The 24,375-nt window shown below is 43.5% G+C and overlaps 1 protein-coding gene across 1 annotated transcript in view; it reads right to left on the bottom strand.

Moving 5' to 3' along the window:
- Positions 1 to 18,888, bottom strand: part of mfsd4aa (major facilitator superfamily domain containing 4Aa) — a 64,929-nt gene extending 46,041 nt beyond the window's left edge. Inside the window, exon 1 of the mRNA XM_072563877.1 lies at positions 18,564 to 18,888. Within this exon, the coding sequence (XP_072419978.1) occupies positions 18,564 to 18,790 (227 nt within the window). The 5' untranslated portion in view covers positions 18,791 to 18,888. The remainder of the gene's footprint in view (positions 1 to 18,563) is intronic.
- Between the last annotated feature and the right edge of the window lie 5,487 nt (positions 18,889 to 24,375).

The raw sequence follows: 24,375 nt of genomic DNA, 5'->3' as shown, positions 1-24,375 counted from the left end.
CTCCAGCAATTTCTGTTTTTGTTTCAGATTTTCAGCAGCCCCAGTTCTTTGTTTCATTTCATCTCAACTTTGAGTCTTCTGCGGTCACTTTAAACCTGTGTCCTTTAGTCATTGGAAACAATTCTTTACTTACCCAATTAAAACACTTGCTGATTTCCAATACTTTTATCAGATCTCTTTTTAGCCTTATTGCTTCAACAGGAACAATTCCAGCTTCTCCAGTCTGTCCCATAGCTTCTGCCTGTCCCAATGCAGTGTTTCTTTTTGATACCCTCTCCAAAGCCTTCCTAAAATCAGGGGTTCCCAGAAACTGAACAATTTAGCTAGGATCAAATTTATATTTTCTTCTGGTTTAGCATAATTTCCTGGCTTTGTATTGATAAAATCTGCCTTATTGAATACTTCAGGAGTACAAATAGGTTCCATTGGGACCCGACTGCTTTCACTGGGGTAATTCAGAAGGTTCAAGATTTAGAACATAGAACATAGAACATAGAAAGTTACCACACAGAACAGGCCCTTTGGCTCACGATGTGCCGAGATTTAATCCTAATGTAAAATATAGTAACTTAACCTACGTACACCTCAACCCATGTGCATGTCCAGCAATCGCTTAAATGTCCCCAATGACTCTGCTTCCACCACCACCACTGGCAACGCATTCCATGCATTCACAACTCTCTGCGTAAAGAACCTACCTCTGACGTCTCCTTTATACTTTCCTCCTAATATCTTCAAACTATGACTTCTCGTACCAGTCAATCCTGCCATAGAGAAAAGTCTCTGGCTATTGATTATCTATTCCTCTCACTATTTTGTACACCTCGATCGGGTCTCCTCTCTTCATCCTTCTCTCCGGACAGAAAAGTCCAAGCTTATTCAACCTTTCTTCATAAGGCAAGCCCTCCAGTCCAGGCAGCATCCTGGTAAACCTTCTTTGCACGCTCTCCAAAGCCTCTGTATCTTTCTTATAGTAGGTTGACCAGAATTGGACACAATATTCCAAGTGTGGTCTCACCAGGGACTTGTAGAGCTGCAGCAAAACCTCACACTCTTAAACTCGATCCCCCTGTTAATGAATGCCAAAACACCATATGCTTTCTTAACGACCCTATCCACTTGGGTGGCAACTTTACTTCTGTGTTCTGGGCCAGAGAGGACCAGGGGATAAAAGCAAGTAGGTATTCCAAATCTAAGTAAAACTAGCGTCTTTCTCAGCTGATGTATCACGGCTTATTGTGGTGCCGTAGGTTAGGAAGAATGCGAAGATTTTGAAGGAAGTACAGAAAGGATTTACTAGAATGGGCCAAGTCTCCACTGGCATTGTAGCTCATTGTATGAAAAAGGTTCAATCAGCTCCACCTGACACAACACATCCTCAAACAAAATTAAAATGAAGTGTCATTTAATTCAACAAAGGTACAATCTTGCTCCAAGAGCTGATGAGAGGAATATAAAAAAAAAACTTGATTAAAATCTAGTACAGATTACCATGTGAAGATTGTGGTTGAAGCAGAGAACTGGAGTCTTAATGACCCAACTGCAGGAATTTCCACCAGAGACTCCATTTCAAAAGGAATTAGAGCATAGAACATAGGATTCATTGATTGTAAAGCTCTTGATGATGTCATGAGGGCATGAAAGTTCTACCTAAATGTAAACTATCTCTTCCCCTCGTCTATTCTTTATCTTTTCAGATACTCCTTGGTATTGAAGGCAAGTTAAATTAAAATGATGAAAGGGATTAGAAAAGCCAGCGTTGTATTCAAAGGTAAGGTCACCATAATCTTCCAGATCATTGGGCTGCTCTCTCATTAGAGAGAGGGAGATGACTGGTGGTGGCTTAACCTGAGATTACCACACTTCAGGCCAGGGACACGTTGAGAAGGAGGACCCTGTGTGGTAACCTCAGCTGGCACAGGAATTGTACCCATGGCAGTAGCACTACTCCATATTGTAAAACAGCTAGCCAACAGAGACAATCTACCCCTTGAACTTGGACGATAAAGATTGCTTCAATTGATGCTTAAGACAGGACAGCACTGTGGCACAGTGGTTATCACTGCTGCTTCACAGTGCCAGGGACCCAGGTTCATTCCCAGCACTGGGTGACTGTCTGTATGGGTTTCCTCCGGGTGCTCCAGTTTCTTTCCACAGTCCAAAGGTATGCAGGTTAGGTGGATTGGCCATGTTAAATTGTCCTGTTGTGTGTAGGCTAGGTTGGTCAACTATGGCAAATGTTAGGGGGATGGGGTGGGATGAAGGGTCATTGAAGACTTGAATGGCCTCTATCTACACTGGAAGGATCCTATGATTAAGGGAAACTGAGTGGATACATAGAGTAAAAACCAAAAGAACTGTGGATGCTGTAAATCAGAAATAACAACAGAAGTTGCCGGGAAAACTCAGCAGGTCTGGCAGCATCTGTGAAGAGAAATCAGAGTTAATGTCTCAGCTCGAGTGACCCTTCCTCAGAACTATTCAGACACCACTTCTACACACAAAGGTTTGGAATTCTTTTTTTGCAAACAGGTAAAGGTGATAAATAAATTGTTAAATTTAAATCCTAAATTGTTTAAAAATTTTGTTAACCAAATGTATTCACAGAAATAAAACAAAGATGGGAATATAAAGTTAGGTGGCAGATTAGAATGCATTGCCTGGATATGTGGTGGAGGCAGGTTCAATGGAGGCCATTTAATGATTATTTGGACAGAAATGGTGTGTGGGCAGAGGGGAAAAAGGAAGGAGATTGACTCTAGAAAGAGAGCTGGGGCAGACACAATGATCGAATGCTTTCCTTCTATTCTGCAATAATTCTGTAAACACATTCTTAAGAAATCTTTTCATGTTTAAAGAAAGAAAGCACACTTGCATTTCAGGAGATACAGTAAACTCAATGTACGATAGAAGTTTCCATCTGTGAGGGCCCCAAACAGAGGTCATAAATACAAGATAGCCAATAGGAAATTCAGAAGAAATCTTACAGGTCAGAGACTTGTGAGAATATGGAAATTGCGACTACATAAGATGTTCACCTGAACTAATCTAAGTCAGGCAAGTGCATGGAAGGTGAAAGGAGTCGAGGGGAAGATAAAGGCGGGAGTGTGGAGGCTTGTGTAAACATCAGCAGGGACACACTGTGCCAGCTGCCCTGTCTCTGTTCTTTGGATTCTTTGTAATGTAGGAAGATCCTTGAATCATGGAAAAGGTTATGGTTAGAAGGAAGGTGAAAACAATGACTGCAGATGCTGAAAACCAAATACTGGATTAGCGGTGCTGGAAGAGCACAGCAGTTCAGGAAGCATCCAACGAGCAGCGAAATCGACGTTTCGGGCAAAAGCCCTTCATCAGGAATAAAGGCAGTGAGCCTGAAGCGTGGAGAGATAAGCTAGAGGAGGGTGGGGGTGGGGAGAGAGTAGCATAGAGTACAATGGGTGAGTGGGGGAGGAGATGAAGGTGATAGGTCAAGGAGGAGAGGGTGGAGTGGATAGGTGGAAAAGAAGATAGGCAGATCGGACAAGTCAAGGAGACAGTGCTGAGCTGGAAGTTTGAAACTAGGATGAGGTGGGGGAAGGGGAAATGAGGAAGCTGTTGAAGTCCACATTGATGCCCTGGGGTTGAAGTGTTCCGAGGTGGAAGATGAGGCGTTCTTCCTCCAGGCGTCTGGTGGTGAGGGAGTGGCGGTGAAGGAGGCCCAGGACCTCCATGTCATCGGCAGAGTGGAAGGGGGAGTTGAAATGTTGGGCCACAGGGCGGTTTGGTTGATTGGTGCAGGTGTCTCAGAGATGTTCCCTAAAGCGCTCTGCTAGGAGGCGCCCAGTCTCCCCAATGTAGAGGAGACCACATTGGGAGCAACGGATACAATAAATGATATTAGTGGATGGGCAGGTAAAACTTTGATGGATGTGGAAGGCTCCTTTAGGGCCTTGGATAGAGGTGAGGGAGGAGGTGTGGGCACAGGTTTTACAGTTCCTGCGGTGGCAGGGGAAAGTGCCAGAATGGGAGGGTGGGTCGTAGGGGGGTGTGGACCTGACCAGGTAGTCACGGAGGGAACGGTCTTTGTGGAAGGCGGAAAGGGGTGGGGAGGGAAATATATCCCTGGTGGTCGGGTCTTTTTGGAGGTGGCGGAAATGTCGGCGGATGATTTGATTTATGCGAAGGTTTGTAGGGTGGAAGGTGAGCACCAGGGGCGTTCTGTCCTTGTTACAGTTGGAGGGGTGGGGTCTGAGGGTGGAGGTGCGGGATGTGGACGAGATGCGTTGGAGGGCATATTTAACCATGTGGGAAGGGAAATTGCAGTCTCTAAAGAAGGAGGCCATCTGGTGTGTTCTATGGTGGAACTGGTCCTCCTGGGAGCAGATACGGCGGAGGCGGAGAAATTGGGAATACGGGATGGCATTTTTGCAAGAGATAGGGTGGGAAGAGGTATAATCCAGGTAGCTATGGGAGTCGGTGGGTTTGTAAAAAATGTCAGTGTCAAGTCGGTCGTCACTAATGGAGATGGAGAGGTCCAGGAAGGGGAGGGAGATGTCAGAGATGGTCCAGGTAAATTTAAGGTCAGGGTGGAATGTGTTGGTGAAGTTGATGAATTGCTCAACCTCCTCGCGGGAGCACGAGGTGGCGCCAATGCAGTCCTCAATGTAGTGGAGGAAGAGGTGGGGAGTGGTGCCGGTGTAATTACGGAAGATCAACTGTTCTACATAGCCAACAAAGAGACAGGCATAGCTGGGGCCCATACATGTGCCCATGGCTACCCCTTTGGTCTGGAGGAAGTGGGAGGATTCAAAGGAGAAATTGTTAAGGGTGAGGACCAGTTTGGCCAAACGAATGAGAGTGTCAGTGGAAGGGTACTGTTGGGGATGTCTGGAGAGAAAAAAAACGGAGGCCTTGGAGGCCCTGGTCATGGCGGATGGAGGTGTAGAGGGATTGGATATCCATGGTGAAGATGAGGCGTTGGGGGCCGGGGAAACGGAAGTCTTGGAGGAGGTGGAGGGCGTGGGTGGTGTCTCGAACGTATGTGGGGAGTTCCTGGACTAGGGGGGATAGGACAGTGTCAAGGTAGGTAGAGATGAGTTCAGTGGGGCAGGAGCATGCTGAGACAATGGGTCGGCCAGGGTGGTCAGGCTTGTGGATCTTGGGAAGGTGGTAAAACTGGGCAGTGCGGGGTTCCCGGACTATGAGCTTGGAAGCTGTGGGTGGGAGATCTCCTGAGGTGATGAGGTTCTGTATGGTTGGGAACGATGGTTTGGTGATGGGGGGTAGAGTCATGGTCGAGGGAGCAGTAGGAAGAGGTATCCTCGAGTTGGCATTTGGCTTCAGCGGTGTAGAGGTCAGTGTGCCAGACTACCATTCAGCTAGACAACCCTGTACCTCTCACAAATCCTATCCCCACATTTTGCAGTGAGGCAGTCTTTATCAACAACAAGACTGAAAATCCCACTTCTCACTTTAAATGCAAGCCTCTTACACTAGCTCTTTGCCTCATTTAAGGCTCTTCTCGGTACTGTCTTGAGCATTTCTGTGCGTCTTGTAGCTTGGCAACCAAAAATGGATGCAGTGTTTGAAATGCAATTTGACTAGAGCACTATAAAGTTTGATTATTAACTCCTTCTGGCCACATAGTACATCTTTCTGTTGATCTTCTGGATGGTTTTTTCATATGGACTGGGTAGTGCTGAGCTGAAGAAGATTCATAAAATTCAGAAATCCTTCTGTACAGCAGAAGGCCAGTCAGCCCATCTTTGAAAAGAAGATCTTATTAGCTTACTTCCACGGTCATTCTCAGTCTAGAAAATTTCTCCTTTGCACATATATTTCATGACCCTTTTGGAAGTTGCTATTAAATCAAGTGGTGCATTTCAGATCACAAAGATGTAAAAAAGACTCTAGCTCTTTTTTTGGGGGAATCTTAAGACAGTGTCCTTGAATATGAACTGCCTTATTGGTTTCCTATTCTAGTTTATTAAAAATTCTTCACAATTTCGATCACCTCTTCACTTTCCTGCTCTGAGGAGCATGATCCTGTTTCACGACAGCCAGATAATTAATGGTGATCATCCCTGGCATTATTCTAATACATGTCTGTAGTCTCCCAAACACTCCTTTCAACTTTAATTTTGGTTACTTTAATATCTTTCTGCTTATGTTGTCCATTTTCCTAACCAACATGTAGCATTTTACACTTCTTAACATTAAATTTGATCTTGCATTGTTCTGTCCACCTGCATGTTTTGTTATGCAAATTCTAAGCTGCCTCTTCTGATAAACTGTTGGCCCATCAAATTTGCCAACATCTAAAAATTTATTACTTCCTAAGTGCCCCTTTTTCAGTTCCAGGCTGCATTTAGAATTCAGTTCTGGGCACTGCACCTTAGAAAGGATATATCTGCCTTGGAGAGAGTGCTGTGCGGAATCACCAGTGTGACACCACATCTAAAAGGGTAAATTATATGAGTAAATATTTATATTCCCTCAATTATAAAAAAAATGGGTGAGCTCATTAACATGCTTAGAGTTGATAGATTTGCTAAAGTTAAACAATTTCTTTGGGATGGAAGTCTAAGACAAGGGGGCATAATCTTAAAAATAAAGCCAGGTCATTCAGGAATGATATCAGGAAGAAATCTTTCTCACAAAGAGCAATCAAAATCTCGAATTCCATCCAAGAGCTTTTGAAAGGGATCATGTGAACACTTCAAAACTCAGATTGACGAAACAACAGAATGAATGGCATTTGTAAATGATATTACAAGCTGTAGGATGAAGGGGGGTTCGTGGAGATAAAATACAAATTGGTAATGAACTAACTGAATATTGGCAGAGTTGAGGGGCTGAATAGTCTCTATTCCTATGATAGCAGGGTCCTGAGTGCCAGTGATGTAAACGATACTTCCCCAAGTACAATACCAGAGAGGCATAAGGGCAACTTGTCCAATACATTGCCCCATTAGAGCCACTGTATTTGTAGATCCTGCTTGGCAAGTAGACAGTGCAGTCGGTACAAACTGTAATGTTGCATCATTAACATTAATGTGACACAAAAACACACTGAAGCTACTCGGCAAAGTCAGGCCATTTGGTCCAAAAGTAGCCTCATGTCAGTTTTACCCTGCCACATCAACTACCATATTGCATGTCTGTTGCAAGCAAGAGAGATTGGGATAGCAATAGCATAGTGCTAATGGCTATGGGCTAGTCATCTTGGAGTCCCAGTCTAAGGTTCTGAGGGCTGGGGTTCAGATCCCACCATGGTAACTGGAGAAATCAAATCAATAAGAACTGGAACATAAATCTAGCCTCACTAAGGCTAACCATAAAACTCTTGCTAATTGTTGTAAAAATCCATCTGACTCACCAATGGGAAGGAAATCAGTTGTCCTTACCTGGTGTGATCTACATGTGACTCCAGGTCCACAGCAATGTGGTTGACTCTCAACTGCTGTCAATTAGTTTAGCACTCAGTTCAAGGGTAACTAGGGGTGGGCAATAAATGCCCACATCCCATGATAAGAATAAATAAAGTACAGGAGACCAATTATGTGACTTCCTGATTGAATGGTTTAGGTCCACAGTCTGAGCTGTGTTATCAAAGGGAGTTTTCTCCGTGTGGAGATCCTCCATTTTAGCCAAGTACTTTATAAGCTGTGAAGCTATTTTGGGCAATGTGAGATTTCTGAAGGTGTTATGTCAATATATTCATATGATAATGAGAGGTAACGCCTGATGGGACATTAAAAACAAATTTAAAGGAATAAAGACCTATGTAGCACTTTTCAAGGACTCCGGATGCCCTAAAGCACTTGCCAGCTAATGAGGTACGTTTTGCAGTGTGGGCACGGTTGAAATGTGATCACAAATTTACATAAACTCACATAATCCATGACATGCCAACGATCAGATAAACTGGTTCAGTGATGTTGATATAACAACTAGGGCGCCAGAGTGAACTCTCCCACAGCCTTCAACACACAGCTCTCGGAACTTTACAACCAACTGCTCAAATCTCGAGAGTTGGGCTTTTCAAACAGGTTTGGATGTATGCATAAAAAGGTGAAATTTGCAGGGCTGTAGGGTAGGAATACAGGAGAGGAATTAACAGAAAGTTCATAAAATCCTATAGTGTAGAAGCAGGCCATTCAGCCCACTGAGTTCATATTGACCCTCTATCAACTACCATATTGCAGGTGTAAGGCAAAGATGTGAACAGAGAGATGGGATGGTAGTAGCATAGTGCTAACGGCTATGGGTGAGTCATCTGGATTCCCAGTCTAAGCCACCGAGGGCTGGGGTTCAAATTCCACCATGGTAACTGGTGGAATTCAAATCCAAGTAATAAGATCTGGAATATAAACCTAATCTCACTAAGGCTGACCATAAAACTCTTACTAACCTCCTTAGTCTATTCTTGTAACCCTGCATTTCTCATGGCTAACCCACCTAACCTACACACAAATGTTGGGAAGGTGTTTCCATTGGCAGGAGAGACAAGGACCAGAGGGCACAGCCTTAGAGTAAAGGGAAGACCTCTTAGAACAGAGATAAGGAGGAACTTCTTCAGCCAGAGAGCGGTGGATCTATGGAACTCATTGACACAGAAGGCTGTGGAGGCCAGGTCAGAAAGTATATTGAAAAGAGAGATAGATAAGATCTTAATTGCCAAGGGTATCAAAGGATATGGAGAGAAGACAGGAAAATGGGGTTAAAAAACGTATCAGCCATGATTGAATGACAGAGCTCATCTGATAGGCCAAATGGCCTAATTTATGCTCCTATGTCTTATGGTCTTATCCTTGGATACAACAGGCAATTTAGCATGGCCAATCCTCCACACTGGGTGAATACTGGAACAACCAGAGGAATATCACACAGACACAGGGAGAATGTGCAAACTCCTCACAGACAGTCACCTAAGGCTGGAATCGAACTCAGGTCCGTGGTACCGTGAGGTATCTGTGTTAACCACTGAGCTACCATGTTGCCACATTCCTTCAAAAAGAAAAATATTTTGCATGGTTCCAGATTTACATCCTCACTCGTGAGAGTTCATCTGATCCTGCCTTAGCCCGTTAGCTGCTGAGATTCTCATCCATGCATTGGCCACCTCCAAATTCAATTATTTTGAATACTTTTCTGCTCAACCTCCCATCTGACACTGTTTAAGCTTCACACGTACCCTAACCCACTCCAGCTCCCATTCACCCATGACCTCTGTGTTCACTGACTAATACTGGCTTGCAGCCCAGCAAGGTCTTAAACATAAAATCTTCACATTCAAGTCCTTACACATTTGTACCTCTTACTTCCTGAAGTCTTACATTCTCCCAGGTCTCTGCACTTTTCCAATACTGGCAACATATGCCTCCCTGTTTTTTTTCCAAATCACTCAACTATTGGAAGTGGAGTCTTTACCTGTCTGGATGCTACAACCTCTGAAATTTTCTCCATAAACTTTTCTGCCTCTCCACATCTTCCTGCTCCATTTAAAATGATTCTGACACCTTAACTCTGGACAAACTTTGCAATGCCTGGCCTGGCCTAGCACTGAACATTTACCTGACTATATTGCTGTAAAGAGCTTTGAGAAATTCTATTACACGCTGCTATATAAATCCAAGTTGTTACTGTAGATACGTTTAGCATAACACAGCCAGAGAGAATATATTGTTCTTTTGAAGCAAGTTTTAGTATAAAGTTATTGGGCTGTCTTTGACAATCCATCAAGAGCTAAATCAATGGAGAGAAACAAAAGATCTCTGTGAGGTGTTAGTCCAACAGGTTTAATTGGGAGCACTAGCTTTCAGAGCGCCACTCCTTCATCAGGTAGTTGGACTATAACCTGGTGTTGTGTGATTTTTTACTTTGTACACCCCAGTCCAACACCGGTATCTCCAAATCTGTGAGGTGGGTGGTTAAATTCAAAACTGTAGGGTTTGGCGAGTTAGGAGACCAGTTCAACAGGTTCTTGCATTTCTCTATAAATACAGGCATTGACAGCAGCATTGATCACAACTGAATTGGACATGTACTTTTATGTTTTTGTCAATTTCTTAACATTTTGGACGGCTGTGTTGTGTCAACTCTCCTCTTCTTAGACAGGGTACCAGGGTTGGATGATCAACCATGATCATATTGAATGGCAGAGGAGGCTTGATGGGCCCAATGGCCTACTCTTGCTTCTACAATTTTGGACATTTCTGTTCCGCTGGTGCCACAGGTGAGCCTGCAGTGGGCAGCTTGTTGTAAATTGGCTGCTGCAGTATCAGTCACTAAATCGGTGCACTGCACACATCAAACTCAGTTTCTAAACAGATCACGAGTTGCATTCAAAAAGCTACTTGGAACCTTAGATAGTTTCATTCTTTTTACACGCCCTGTCCCCCTGAGTACTACTCACTCATCACATCCATCTCTGTTGGCTTGCCCTAGTTCCTTCTCCCCAAGCTCACAGGCTGCGAAACTCTCAACTTCAGCTTCAAGCCCACCCCCGGGCCTTTGTTTACTAACAGTGGCTAACACACGTCTGTTGCTGAGTCAGTACAGACACAATGGACCAAATGGCCTCTTTATGTGCTGTGGCCATTCTATAGCAACCTGCAGCTAAAACAGTTTCTTTACTGGTTCTAAGATTTACGTTTGCAAATGTTGTTGCTATGCAATTGGCTAGAAACAAAGTCATTACACCTTGTAAAGAAAACTACATCCGGGATGCTGGAAAATCAAATTACCTTCCAGCGTTAGAGCCAAGGTAGGTGTCTCTCTTGATTTAAGAAAAATAAGTTTGGCTGTCAACACCAACTGAAGTAGGCATTAATTACTTTAGTCAGACATATAGTTTTTTTTTCAAAAGCTGTGAAGCTTGTAAGTATTGATATTCAGAGGTGTGGGTGTGTCAGGACAGGGGAACAGAAAGTCAGTATATAATTGCAGCTAGCAATTTAGAAGGCAAATGGTATGTTGGCCTATATTGCAAAGAATTCAAGCACATGCATAAAGACGAGTTGTTCCAATTATGCATTTACAAGTGGCCACATCTAGTGTAGTCTGCATATTTTTAATGTCCTTGTCAGCAGTGCAGCAAGAGTTCCCCACATTGGTCCCTGGGAGTTGTTCAGAGATGAGGGGGAGTTAGGTGGGCTTATGTTATCTGCAGGCAAATGTGAGGACTGCTCTTATGTTATCTGTAATTTAGAAGAATCCAAAGCGATCTCACTGAAACATACATAATTCTAAAAGGACTTGATGGGGTAGATGCTGACTGATTGTGTTAGATATCCCAGCCAGTGGAAACAGAGGCACAGACTTGGGGCAATGGGTCAATCATTTAAGACTGAGATGAGAAATACTTCATTCAAATCAATAGGTGGATGTGGGCCATTCAACTTTGAGTATGTGGGCCACTAAACCATAAGATATAGGAACAATATTAGTCCATTCGGCCCACTGAGTCTGCTCCACCATTCAATCATGGTTGATATGCTTCTTAATCCCATTCTACTGCCTTCTCTCCAAAATCCTTGATCCCCTTACTATTCAAGAGCCCATCTATTCTGTCTTATATATGTTCAATGACTTGGCCTTCACACCCCTCTGCAGCAATACGTTCCACAGATTCACCATCCTCTAGCTGAAGAAATTCCTCTTCATTTCAATTCTAAAGGGTCATCCCTTCTGAGTCTTCATTTTATGGTCTCTCCTGCTAGTGGAAACATCTCCTCTATATCCAATATTCAGGCCACTCAGTATTCTGTAAGATTCAATTAAACTCCCTCCCTCATCCATCTACACTGTAGTACATCTGTTCTTATATTCTAGCACACTTGAAATGAATGCTAACACTGTATTTGCCCTCCTAGCTACCAAATTAACCTGCATGTTAACCTTAAGAGAATCCTGAATTAGCACTCCTTATTCTTTCGTGTTTCAGATTTCTGAGGCCCTTCCCCATTTAAAAAATAGTCTGCACCTTGATTCTTTCTACTAAAGTGCATAACCCCCACACTTTACCACATTGTACAGTTCTGTTCCTGACAGCCAAATTTTATTTACACTATAGTTATGACCAGGACTAAAATTGATATAAGTGTGTTTGATCCCAATCATCACTGTAAATAGTCAATACCCTGTAAAAGACAGCCTGTGAGTTCAACCCAACCTCTGTGGAAAATTTCTATGTCAACAAGATCTGCTGCTAATGAAGTAAACCATCCCAGACAGCTTCATAAGTGTATTATCACATAAAATCTGACTCTGAACTACACAAGATGATATTATGAACAAGTGACCAATGCTTGGTCAGAGGTACGGGTTTTTAAGGATCATCTGAAAGGATGAGAGAAATTGGTTGAGAAGCAGAGAGGTTCAGAATGGGAATTGCGGTGATTAGGATACAGGCAGCTGTAAGTGTGGCCGTCAAATGGAGGAGTGATATGTGACATAAATCGGGAACTCCTTCCCACAAAAGGTTGTGGATGCCAGTGATTAAAGAGCATTCAAAACGAGCCTGACAGATTTTGGATGGGGAAAGGTTTCCAGAAATAGGAGGGACAGGTGTTATAAAGAGCTGAGATGCTGATCAACCCTGATCTAAATGAATGAGCAAGCAGATCCTTGAGTAATATTGTCTCCTTCGATTCTATGTCCCTATATTAATATATACAATTCAACTTGAAAGCAAGTGATTCTCACTCCATACTGCCATTCCAATAAAAGCACAACAGATGTTGCGCCCTTGTTCCAAACTGGTTGGTTACCTATGACCCCAATCTCATTCCTAGTTTTACATTTTCCACTGCCAGCACTTTGAAGTTCCATCTGTTCTAAATGTTTCCAATAGTGTATATTGGGAATCTCAGGATTCCCAATTCCCACCAGTACTTCAGCAAAGAATCAAAGAAGTATCCAAAAACCGTCAGCCCTAAACACAGCACAGCCTATTGGATTCTTGGTGATCATCTTATATCAATCACTTCTGGCTATGCTTTTTCCCCATAAAGAGAAAAGAAAATATTCTCTTCGTATCCCCTCAATCAAAGCCATTGGTAGTTTTAAAGACCACTATTAGGTCACTCCTTGGCCATCTTCCTTCAAGAGAATTAGACCAATCCTTTCCTGATATTGTTAGCCTCATGTTTCATTCTTACACCTCTGATCTCTCTGCAGTCCCTTTATATCTTTCACCTGATAGTAACCAGAAACGCAGTAATGCTTTAAATGTGGTCAAACTAAAATTTGATAAAAATTTGGCATAACTCCTCTCCTTTTCAATTCTGTATCCTAGAAATAAGACCTACTAGGAGAAAGTGAGGACTGCAGATGCTGGAGAAACACAGCAGGCCAGGCAGCATCCGAGGAGCAGGAGAATCGACGTTTCAGACATAAGCCCTTCTTCAGGAATCCTGAAACGTCGATTCTCCTGCTCCTCGGATGCTGCCTGGCCTGCTGTGTTTTTCCAGCACCACATTTTTCAAATAAGACCTACTACTCAATTTAGTTTTATGTTACTGGGCATGTGACCAGGCTAGGCAAATGACCCAGAATGATGAGTTTAAATTCCACTGCAGCAGGAAGGGAATTTCAATTTAGTTAATTATATAAATCTTAAATAAAGGCCACTATCAGTGTCACTGCCTGGAAATGTGGTGGAGACACATTCAAATCAAGAGAACTTTGAATGATTATTTGAATAGAGATGGTTTGTAGGAATAAGGCAGGACATTGGCTCTTGGTAAAAGAACCAACACAGGAACGATAGGCTGAAAGGCTGTGATTAATGACTATGGACAGGATGTCATGTGTCCGCCAGTTGGAGGAGCCTGCATCAGCTCACTGGGGCCTAACTGAACTAAATGCCCATCAGGCATTTAACTGGCTACTATTCAAGCTTACATCAGGATTGAAGGTCCCAGTGATAGAAATCGTGCCAAGTTGAGCTTCGGTTAATCAGAGGCTAGCACCTCTCCTGGCGATGGGACTCATTGCAGCTCATGGTGGACATGCAGGATGCTAGAAGAACACAGCAAGCCAAGCAGCATCAGGAGGTGGAGAAGTCAATGTTTCAGATGTAACACTTCACCTCCTGATGCTGCCTGGCTTGCTGTGTTCTTCCAGCTTCTTGCCTGGTTACTTTGGATTCCAGCATCAGCAGTTGTTTTTGTCTCATTGCAGCTCATGCCAGTCTGTTCACCAGGATCACAGAACCCCTGCAGTGTGAAAGCAGGCCATTTGGTCCATCACTTCCACACCAACTCTCCAAACTGCATCCTACCCAGATCCCCCACCCCAATCCCTGTAACCCTGCATTTCCCCATGGCTCATCCTCCCAACCTGCACATCTTTTGGGGGGAGACTCATGCTGACGTAGGGAGAACATGCAAATTCTACACAGTCACCCCAGGGCGGAATTGAACTCAGGTCCCTGACACTGTGAAGCATAAATGTTAACCACTGATCCACTGTGGTACTCTTAAATGACCCCAGGCCAGATCTGAGTGAGGGTGGGATGGAGGGTGATGGAGTTGGGAGGTTTGGGGTGGGATGGGGGCTGGGGAGGAATGGATTGAACCTGGATGCAGGGCCAGAGATGTGGCATTCAGCAGCCATCCTCTGCTTGATCCCAGGTGTTGTTTGATTTGGCACAAAGTGCCTTTGAAAGTGGGACCCCCCCTGTGCCCAAGAAGATCACAAGCAAACTCAACAGACTTTCTGGGAGCATGGGAAAATCATTCCATTCTCAGTTAACCCCTGATGTATCATTAAACTCAGCTGGATGCAGGTGTCAATTGGCTGCTTCACGAATCTAACGGAGAACTGCTAGCAAGCGGCTAAGTTGAACATTTAATAACTGCTCACCTGGCCAGAGGCACCCAAAAGAAAAGTACAAGAGTTAAGTTCTGGATTGACACATGGCACTAAACGACACAGCAGATTGAGAGTTTAAAATCACACTTGAGCTACTGGAGGACAAAATCTTGGCTGACCCTCCAGTGCACTACAGAAGGTATGCTGTGTTGTTGGAGGTACTCTTTTTTGGATGAGACAATAAACCTCATCTGTCCTCTCAGATGGTCATAACAGAATCATTAGCACCATTTTGAAGAAGAAGAAAGGGGCGTGCTGACTAATACTTACTCTTCAAATCACATCAGTAAAGATTGTAGCATTGTCACTGTCGTGTCACAGTTTAAGGGATTTTTGTGCAGGTAAATTACTTGCTGTATTTCATAAAATACAACTGTATATACAGTACAACACGCAATCAGCTGCAGACGCATTTCAAACATCCTAAAACATCTGTTTTCTCCTTCTTTCTTCTCCAGATAAAGTGTTCAGATAAATCCTGGAATTAGTGAGATTCTACAACCATCATTCTGGGTGTATGAATTTAAATGGGCTGGATTACTTTTCTCAGCCTTAGCTTTTAGAGTCTTAGAGACAGAGCTGTGCAGTATGGAAACAGATTCTTTGGTCCAACTCATCCATGTTGACTAGATATCCTTACCAAGTCCCACTTACCAGCATTTGGCCTATGTCCCCCTAAGTGCTTATTATTCATATACCCATCCAGATGCCTTTTAATTGTAATTGTAACAACCTCCACCATTTCCTCTGGCAGCTCATTCCATACATGTACCACACTCTGCATGAAAACATTTCCCCTTAGGTCCCTTTTAATCTTTCCCTTCTCACCTTAAACTTATGCCCTCTGGTTCTGAACACACCTATCCTGGGGAAAAGACCTTGAGTATTCACCCTGTCCATACCTTCCAATTCTCTTCAGGTCATTCCTTATCCACTGACTTGGAGATATGTCACTGTTCCTTCACTGTCACTTGGTCAAATTCCAGGAACACTCACCCTAACAGCACTATGGGTTTTTCCACACGCTGAAGACTGCAACAGTTCAAGAAAGCAGCTCACCCCCACCCACTCAAAGACAACTGGGTAATAAACATTAGCCTAGCCAGCAATGCCCACAACCCCAACGTGAATAAAAATGGAATAAAGTTCATGCAAGGATGGTGGGAAAAGCTTCTTATCAAATACAGGAGCAAGTTCAAATGGCTTACTCCTGCCCCCAAACAATGTTTGTTTTCATTTTTCCATTCACTTGTGGGATGTGGGCAGGACTGGCTGCCTTGCATTTATTGCCTATCCCAAGCTCATTACCATCATCTCAAAGGCTACCGTGAGTGAACAACAACAAAAAAACAACTTTCAACAAAAAGTCTCTAGATTAATATTTGAGAAAGAAAGATTTATAGGGCTTTGGAGAAAAATCAGAAAGTTGGAAATTTTGGACAATTCCTTCAGAGGCATCATAGATTGAATGGCCTCTTCCAGTAATTAAAAAGAAATCTATGAACTTTATGGGAGTGTCTATTCTCCTAATATCTGAATTTGGGGATTACAACTGCACTGCTTCTAGAACTTTCTATCACTTATTCACAGCCAACATCAAGCAGTATAATCTGTTAAAAATGCACACACAATGAGAGGTTTGGTATTTTCTTGCAAGAGGAGATCAAGGTGAAAATTGTTTTGTTAAAATTCACGACCTGTCGACGTTTGCACACAATCTTATCGTCTACAGATTAAAATGTTTCACCTCTGTCCTTTGCGAATGTAACTATTCTTTCAAATTGAAATGGGGAGGAATTCCAGGTTAAATGGAATAGAACTGAAAATTAACCATGTCAATCCCAGATAAATTGGATAGAGTCAAAATCAATTCCCTAAAAATTAAACTATTGGCAAATTAGGGATTAACTCTCAGTCCTATGAATATTCATAGTCCCCAGTATTGCTGGAATTAATTTACTTTCTAGCACTTCAAACTACAGGAGATCATTCAATTTAGTCCATATCTCAACAGACGGAATGGGAAAGTAGATTGAACAGAGTTTAGCACCTCTCATGCCTCACCTTTCATAAAGTTGAGGTCACCCAAAACTGCTCATGATCTTTTTGTTGTAAACTGCCCATGGCCTAAACATGCCTCCGAACATAATTCATCCATAACCTCTGTGCTCAATGGATAAGCAACGAGATTTCAAAATCATTGTTTTTAAATCCTCTCATTGCTTTGCTCCCCCCTACCTACATATTATTATTGTAAAGGTGGCACGATGGCTCAGTGGTTAGCATTGTTGTCTCACAGCGCCAGAGACCTGGGTTTGATTTCACCCATGGGTGACTGTTTGGAGTTTGAACATTCTCCCCATGTCTGCATGAGTTTTATCCCACAGTCCAAAGATGTACTGGTTAAGTGGACTGACCATGCTGAATTGCCCATAGTGTCTAGGGATGCATAGGGTAGATTAATCTTGGGAAATGTAGGGATACAGGGATAGGGTAGGGAGTGGGGTTTGGGTGAGATGCTCTTTAGAGGTTGGTGTGGACTCAATGGGCCGAATGGCCTGCTCCCACACTGTAGGGATTCTATGAATTAGAAATTTCTGTACTAGGACTATTCCAACATCCTGATTTGTAGACGTTACTGGCAAAAGCAACCTTCCTTGTCCATCAGTAACAGTCCTTCAGAAGGGGATGGTTGAAGTCAGTACGGTGTCAGTAAATGTAGGGTATTGTTAGGCGTACATAGTCATAGAATGGCACAGCATGGAAATAGACCCTTCGGTCCAACTTGCCCGTACCGACCAGATATCCCAACCTGAAGGGGCTTCAGGATTTTGAGTTAACAACAATGAGGAGAGTGACCTGGTTCCAAGTCCGTATGGTATATGGTTTGGAAGGAAACTTGCAGGTTGAGGCATTCAAGTGTATTTATTACCTGGTTGCACCCAGAATGACTATGCTACTGTGCAACCTATTCAGCTGTAAGGTATTTTGAGACGATTGTACTGAGGGAAAGGTGTTAACGAAATGCAGATCGAGTATCCTAACTGTGCCTGAGATACTGGGATCCAAACAATGACCAATAAATGCTGGCCTTGCCCTCGAGACCTTAATCCTGTGAACAAACAACAAGAGAGGTCCAAATCTCTCCCCAAAACCTGCTACCTCTCCCCCGCCCCACCTGCCCAAAGTCTAATGACGTATTTTAATGTTTCCTTAGCAAGTCACATGTCAACTTTTACTGGATTAGGAGAACTTCAATAACTTACCTTCCATCCTTCTCATGAGTGGTGAGAGGAGGGGGTGAGGATGGGGAAATAAAAAACTAACACTTGCAAAGTACGATCCCAAAGGAAACTGATTAATTTTTTTAAAAAAATACAGTATTTGATTCAACCGGTGTGATTACAGCCGGATTACAAACGGGCTGTGCAATATCAACCATAGTCCCAAAAGTCTGATCCAAAGCAGTGAATAGGAATTCCATGCCATTATAAGTGAACTTGATTTATGCCAATATTTGTAATCCAATGGATTCCCTCGGCTGACTGTAAACTAATGCAGTTAAAGTAGCAAACAGCCAACTCCAGAGACAGAAAGACAGTGCAAACGCTGAAGATTGGGGGGAAACAAGGGGGGATATTAGAAGATGGGAGATTATGAAACAGGGACAAGTACAAGCCGCTGGCTAATGCAAAAAGTCTCACGTTTTCTTGAAGACGCCGCCAATGATTGTCCCGACGAGGACGCAGAAGTTCTGTGCGAAGAAGACCCAGGTGATCTGTTGCAGGCTGGAGTGGGTCTGACAGCGGAGGTCGAGCAGGGTCGGCCCGAGGAAAGCCATGCACAGCCCAAAGGAGCAGAAGGCGCTCCACAGGGTCAGGGTGGGCTGAAGGTTCCGCTTGAAGAGTCCCCAGCGGCGGTCGTCCCACATCTCCCAAGGCACTGCTCAGAAAGGGGCAACTCAACTCAACAAAAAAGCTGGCGTGTGAAATTACAGCGCTGCCTCTGCTCTGTTGCTACTTAATGGATTAAGACTCCACCTCCAGCAGGTTCTGAGTTCACCAGCCAGCTCCTCTAGGTTTTATACTCTGCTTCTGCCAGGTATTAACCCTTTGCTCACACACCCCTTTGCCAGGACTTTGCACTGTTGTACTCTGATGTCAACCCCTGGGCAGTAATTAATGGTTTACCCACCGCGGAGGTGAGAGTTACTCAGTGCCTTTCACAATCAAAATATTGGGCAAGACTTCCAGTTTCCTTAAAGTTCTCTTAAACTGTTAGCGAGTTCGGTTAAACGCATGAGCAGCAGTTAATGTTTCGTTTCGCTGCAGTTAAACTGGTAAAAGAACACGTTACAGCTTAACGTGGGGGCAGTTAGTGTATTTTCAATGGCAGGTTGAAGCTATAACCAACCACCCACTCTCCCCCCCCCTTCCCACAAAGTCAGCATTTGTAGCCCATTCCCCTATCGCCACTTGAATTGTGGGTCTTGCCTTTCAGAGGGCAGTTAAGTATCAACCACATGGTTATGGGTTTGGAGTCACATGTAGGTCAGACCATGAAGAATAGCAGATTTCTTTCCTTGAACGGCATTAATGAACCAGATGGGTTTGCAGAGTGGCTCAGTGGTTAGCACTGCTGCCTTGCAGCGCCAGCTACCCGGGTTCACTGTCTGTGTGAAGGTTGCACGTTCTTCCTGTGTCTGCGTGGGTTTCCTCCAGGTGTTCCCACAGTCCAAAGCTGTGCTGGTTAGATGGGTTGCCCATGGTGTCCAGGGCTGGGTGGGTTAGCCGTGGGAAATACGGGGTGGGTCTGGGTGGGATGCTGTTTGGAGGGTCCCTGCTCTGGATGGTCTGCTTCCACACTGTCAGGATTCAATGAGGAAAAGTTCTACGAATCTCTCGAGTTTACAGTTGTAATTACTTAAATATCTGATGTTGCTAATTGAAATGAAATTCTACTAGATGCCCTGGCTGGATTAGAACCTGTGCCACAACAGAATATGGGCAACTAAATTATTTGCCAGTCTAGAGTCATTACTGATAACAACACTGATCACACAACAGTGCCGATTCAGTAGAAGTACTGGTTGAGTTACAAGTGGATGTAAAAGATCCCATGCACTAAGTTTTTTTCGAAAAAATGCCCTCTGGGATCTGGTCATTAGTTTTCCCTCATAGAATTCCTCCAATCTGGAAGTGGACCATTCAGCCCATTGTGTCCCCACCATGAGTACACCATCCTACCCCTGCGTTTCCCATGGCTAACCCACTTGGTCTGCACATCCCAGACACTGCAGGCAATTTAGCATGGCCAATCCACCCTAACCTGCACATCTTTGGACTGTAGGAGGAAACCCACACAGACAATGGGAGAGTGTGCAAACTCCACACAGACAGTCTCCCGAGGCTGGAATCAAACCCAGGTCCCTGATGTTCTGAGGCAGCAGTGCTAACCACTGAACCACCATGCTGCCCCATGCCCTCAACAACTTTTGTTTGGACTGGTTAGCTGCTCATTATCCACAATGGTGCATTCAGGAAATGTTGGTATCCTAGCAAGGTCAGCATTGTTGCCTATCCCTAACTGGCCTTGTAAAGGAGACAATGAGCTACCCTCTCAAACTGCTGCAGTCCATGTGGTGTAAAGACACCCACAGTGCAGTTAGGGAGGAAGTTCCAGGATTTTGACCCACCAACACTGAAGGAGCAGTGATATATTTCCAAGTCAGGAATGGGGAATGGCTTGGAGGGGAGTTTACAGCTTTTGGGATGTCCATGCAGCTCTTGCCCTTGCTGTGTGCAAATTGACAGCCAGGCTTCCGTAGTTACAGCAACAACTGCACTTGGTGGCATTTTGAAGTATATTAAAATGTATGGAGACAGTGAAAGAAGTAGATTCTTTAATGAAAACCAATCATTTTCTTTCTTCTTTGAACTTTCCCGAATGACGTTTGAGATTTTTTTCTACAGGAATACATAAGAATTCGGGCGGCATGGCGGCTCAGTGGTTAGCACTGCTGCCTCACAGTGCCAGGTTCGATTCCAGCCTCAGGCGACTGTCTGTGTGGAGTTTGCACATTCCCCCTGTGTCTGCGTGGGTATCCTCTGTGTGCTCTGGTTTCCTCCCGCAGTCCAAAGATGTACAGGCCAGGTGAATTGGTCATGTTAAATTGCCCATAGTGTTAGCTGCATTAGTCAGAGGGAAATGGATCTGGGTGGGTTACTCTTCAGAGGGTGAGTGTGGACTGGTTGGGCTGAAGGACCTGTTTCCACACTGTAGGAACTCTAATCTTATCTCATCTCTAAATAGGACTCTCATCTTCTCAAGTTGGCTTGACCACTTCATAACATCATAGCTAATTTTTCTACCTCAATTCCACTTCTTTTAACAATCTATATCTGTCATGATTTGGAGAAGCCGGTGTTGGACTAGGGTGTACAGACTTAAAAATCACACAACACCAGGTTATAGTCCAACAGGTTTAATTGGAAGCACACTAGCTTTCGGAGCGACACTCCTTCATCAGGTGATATCTGTCACAACCATATTCATTGGAGTTTAGAAGATAGAGGAGGAATCTAGTAGAAGTCTATAAAATTCCAACAGGACTAGACAGGGCAAATTTAGGAAGGACATTCCTGATGACCAGGAAGTCCAGAACCAAGGGTTAAAGTTGAAAGTTATAGGATAGGCTGTCTCAGACTGAGCTGAGGAGAAATTTCTTTACTCAGAGAGTGGTGAACCTGTGGAGTCTCTGCCATAGAAAGAGGTACAGGCCAAAACATTTAATGTTTTTGAGAAGGAGTTAGATATCATTCTTAGACTAAAGGGATCAACAGATATGGGGATGAAACGGGAACAGGGGCCTGAGTTGGATGATCGCCGTGATCATACTGAACGGACAGCAAGCTCAAAGGGCCAAATGGCTTATTCCAGCTCCTATTTTCTATATATATTTCTATGTATCATACATTAATTCCCAAACACCGAAAACTCTATTGATCTTAATAAGAAAATGGGTATTTCAAATGCTAGTCATCCATTGCTCAAGTCCTCTCTCACTCACTGTCAGGTTTGTTTTGTAAAATAAATAACAACACAAAAAGCACCTTTGTTTCTTGCACTCTTTGAGGGCTCTCCTCTTTTCTATGTTTTTTTTTAAAGCACAGATTCATACTGACTCCTGCTTCAATGGCCAAACAATCCACTGTCCACATGAATATTTGATCACAAACCATCATTCAGCACAAACAGTCCATGAATTTGGCTTTTTAATAAACAGATAGATTCTTTAAAAGGAGGAATACTATGGAGCAGACAGGATTGCAGGATTTGAAACAGAGCAGACCTGAGGTAAGAATTAATGATTCCCTTTGTGAGCAGTGAATTCCCTTTATGGCTGTGGAGGGCATCACAGCCAAGAACAGCCAAAATTTTGGCTCACCTAATGTTCACACAAGTATGCTTCCCATTTGGAAGACATAGCAAATCACAAGGGAGTTTTCTAGTTCGTTTTTCTCTATAGTAAATAATAAATGCAATATAATTCTGCTATCTTTATTCACTGCAGCATTTCCTGTTTGCATTCAAATGGGAACAGAGCAGAAGAATAGAAGTCACTCCATTGTGTCTGAACCCGATATAAATGCAAACTGGAAAAACAACCAAAACGTATGACAAAAATACAGGAAGTGCTTTATTGTGTGCAGGAAGTGTCTGATCAAGGTATGGAAGCAACTGCCTTGCCAATTGATCTCTCCTGCATATTGCAGAATGCTAAGGTGGATGCTTTTACTGATTCTGGCTTCAGGTAATATAGTTGGGATGGGTGACTCACAGTGAACTGTATCATTGAATTTATGTCTTCACAGCCATGTTCCAAATGAGAGGTGTTGGCCTAGTGGTATTATCACTAGACTGTTAGCTAGAAACCCAGGTAACGTTTTGGGGACCTGAGTTTGAATCCTGCCATAGCAGGCGGTGAAGCTTGAATTCAACTTTTGGAGTGACACGGTAACTCAGTGGTTATCACTGCTGCCTCACAGCACCAGGGACCTAGGTTCGATTCTAACCTTGGGTGACTGTGCGGAGTTTGCACATTCTCCTGGTGTCTGTGTGGGATTGCTCCAGTTTTCCTCCACAGTCCAAAGATGTGCAGGTTAGGTGGACTGGCTGTGCTAAGTTACCCATAGTGTCCATGGATGTGCAAGCTAGGTTGATTAGCCGCAGGGAATGTAGGGATAAGGGGGGTGGATCTGGGTGGGATGTTTTTTGGAGGCTTGGTGTGGGCTGAATGGCCTGCTTCCACCCTGTGGGGACTCTGTAAGTGACACTTACTTTCCCATTTATTTTGTCACTGTTCATGCAGCCTTGCTGAATGCAAATTGGTTGTTAAGGTTTCTAACAGTGTCTACACTTCAAAAAAATACATAATTGGTGATAGGATATTGTCTTGAAAGGTATTATATAATCCAAGACCTTCCCCCAAACACTGATGATGCTCAAGAGCATTTAGCAGTGTCATAGCTTTTAGCAGGTAATGTGTATAGAAATAAATATGGAGAGGAGAGAGAGGCCGATTAGCTTAATTGGCTGGACAGCAGATTTGTGATGCAGAGAAACATTAGCGGCATGGGTTTGAATCTGTACTGTCTGAGGTAACTATGTTGGACTCTGTTTCTCAAACTCTTTCTCCCCACCAGAGGAATCATGACCCTCAGGTTAAATCATCAATGGTGAGAGAGCAGCCCTATGGTCAGGTAAGATTAGATTAGATTCCCTACAGTGTGGAATCAGGTCCTTCAGCCCAACAAGTCCACATCAACCCTCCGAAGAGCAAATCACCCCCTACACTCCTGCACATTTTTGGACTGTGGGAGGAAACCCCCGCAGACACGGAGAGAATGTGCAAACTCCACACAGACAGTTACCCGAGGTGGGAATTGAACCCGGGCCTGTGGAGCTGTGAGGCAGCAATGCTAACCACTGAACCACCATGCCACCCCAGACTATAGCACATTTACTCTTCATGAAAATACTGGAGAAACTCAGCAGATTGGCAACAACTGTGGAAAGAGAAAAAACAGAATTAATGTTTCAGTCTGAAGACTCTTTGGAACTAATGTAAATTGTAGATTACTTCCTGTGTTTCTCTGGCTATCACACATTTGTTCCTGGCTTAGAGATTAATAATGAGAACATTATTGATCTCTGAGTCTCAGTTACCAAACCATTTACCTATTGAGACAATGACAGGGTTTACTAGTTAATTTTCTACTCAGCAGATTATTCTGGAAAGAGATTAGCACAAATTTAGGTAATGGTAGTTGACAGTGAAATGCTGAAACTGTTGACCTCTTAAGCATGCACATCTCAAAAAAAGGGGGAAGGAATTAAATCAGTAATTCATTATTTGCTATGAAGTAATGAAAGGGAAGTTAGAAAAGAACATTCTTTCACAACTTTAAGATGTCCCAAAGTATATCCCAACCATTAATGTACTTTTTCTTTATT

Source organism: Chiloscyllium punctatum, chromosome 45 (genome assembly GCF_047496795.1).
Source record: "Chiloscyllium punctatum isolate Juve2018m chromosome 45, sChiPun1.3, whole genome shotgun sequence".
Lineage (NCBI taxonomy): Eukaryota > Metazoa > Chordata > Chondrichthyes > Orectolobiformes > Hemiscylliidae > Chiloscyllium > Chiloscyllium punctatum.
This window is presented reverse-complemented; position numbering and strand designations above follow the sequence as displayed.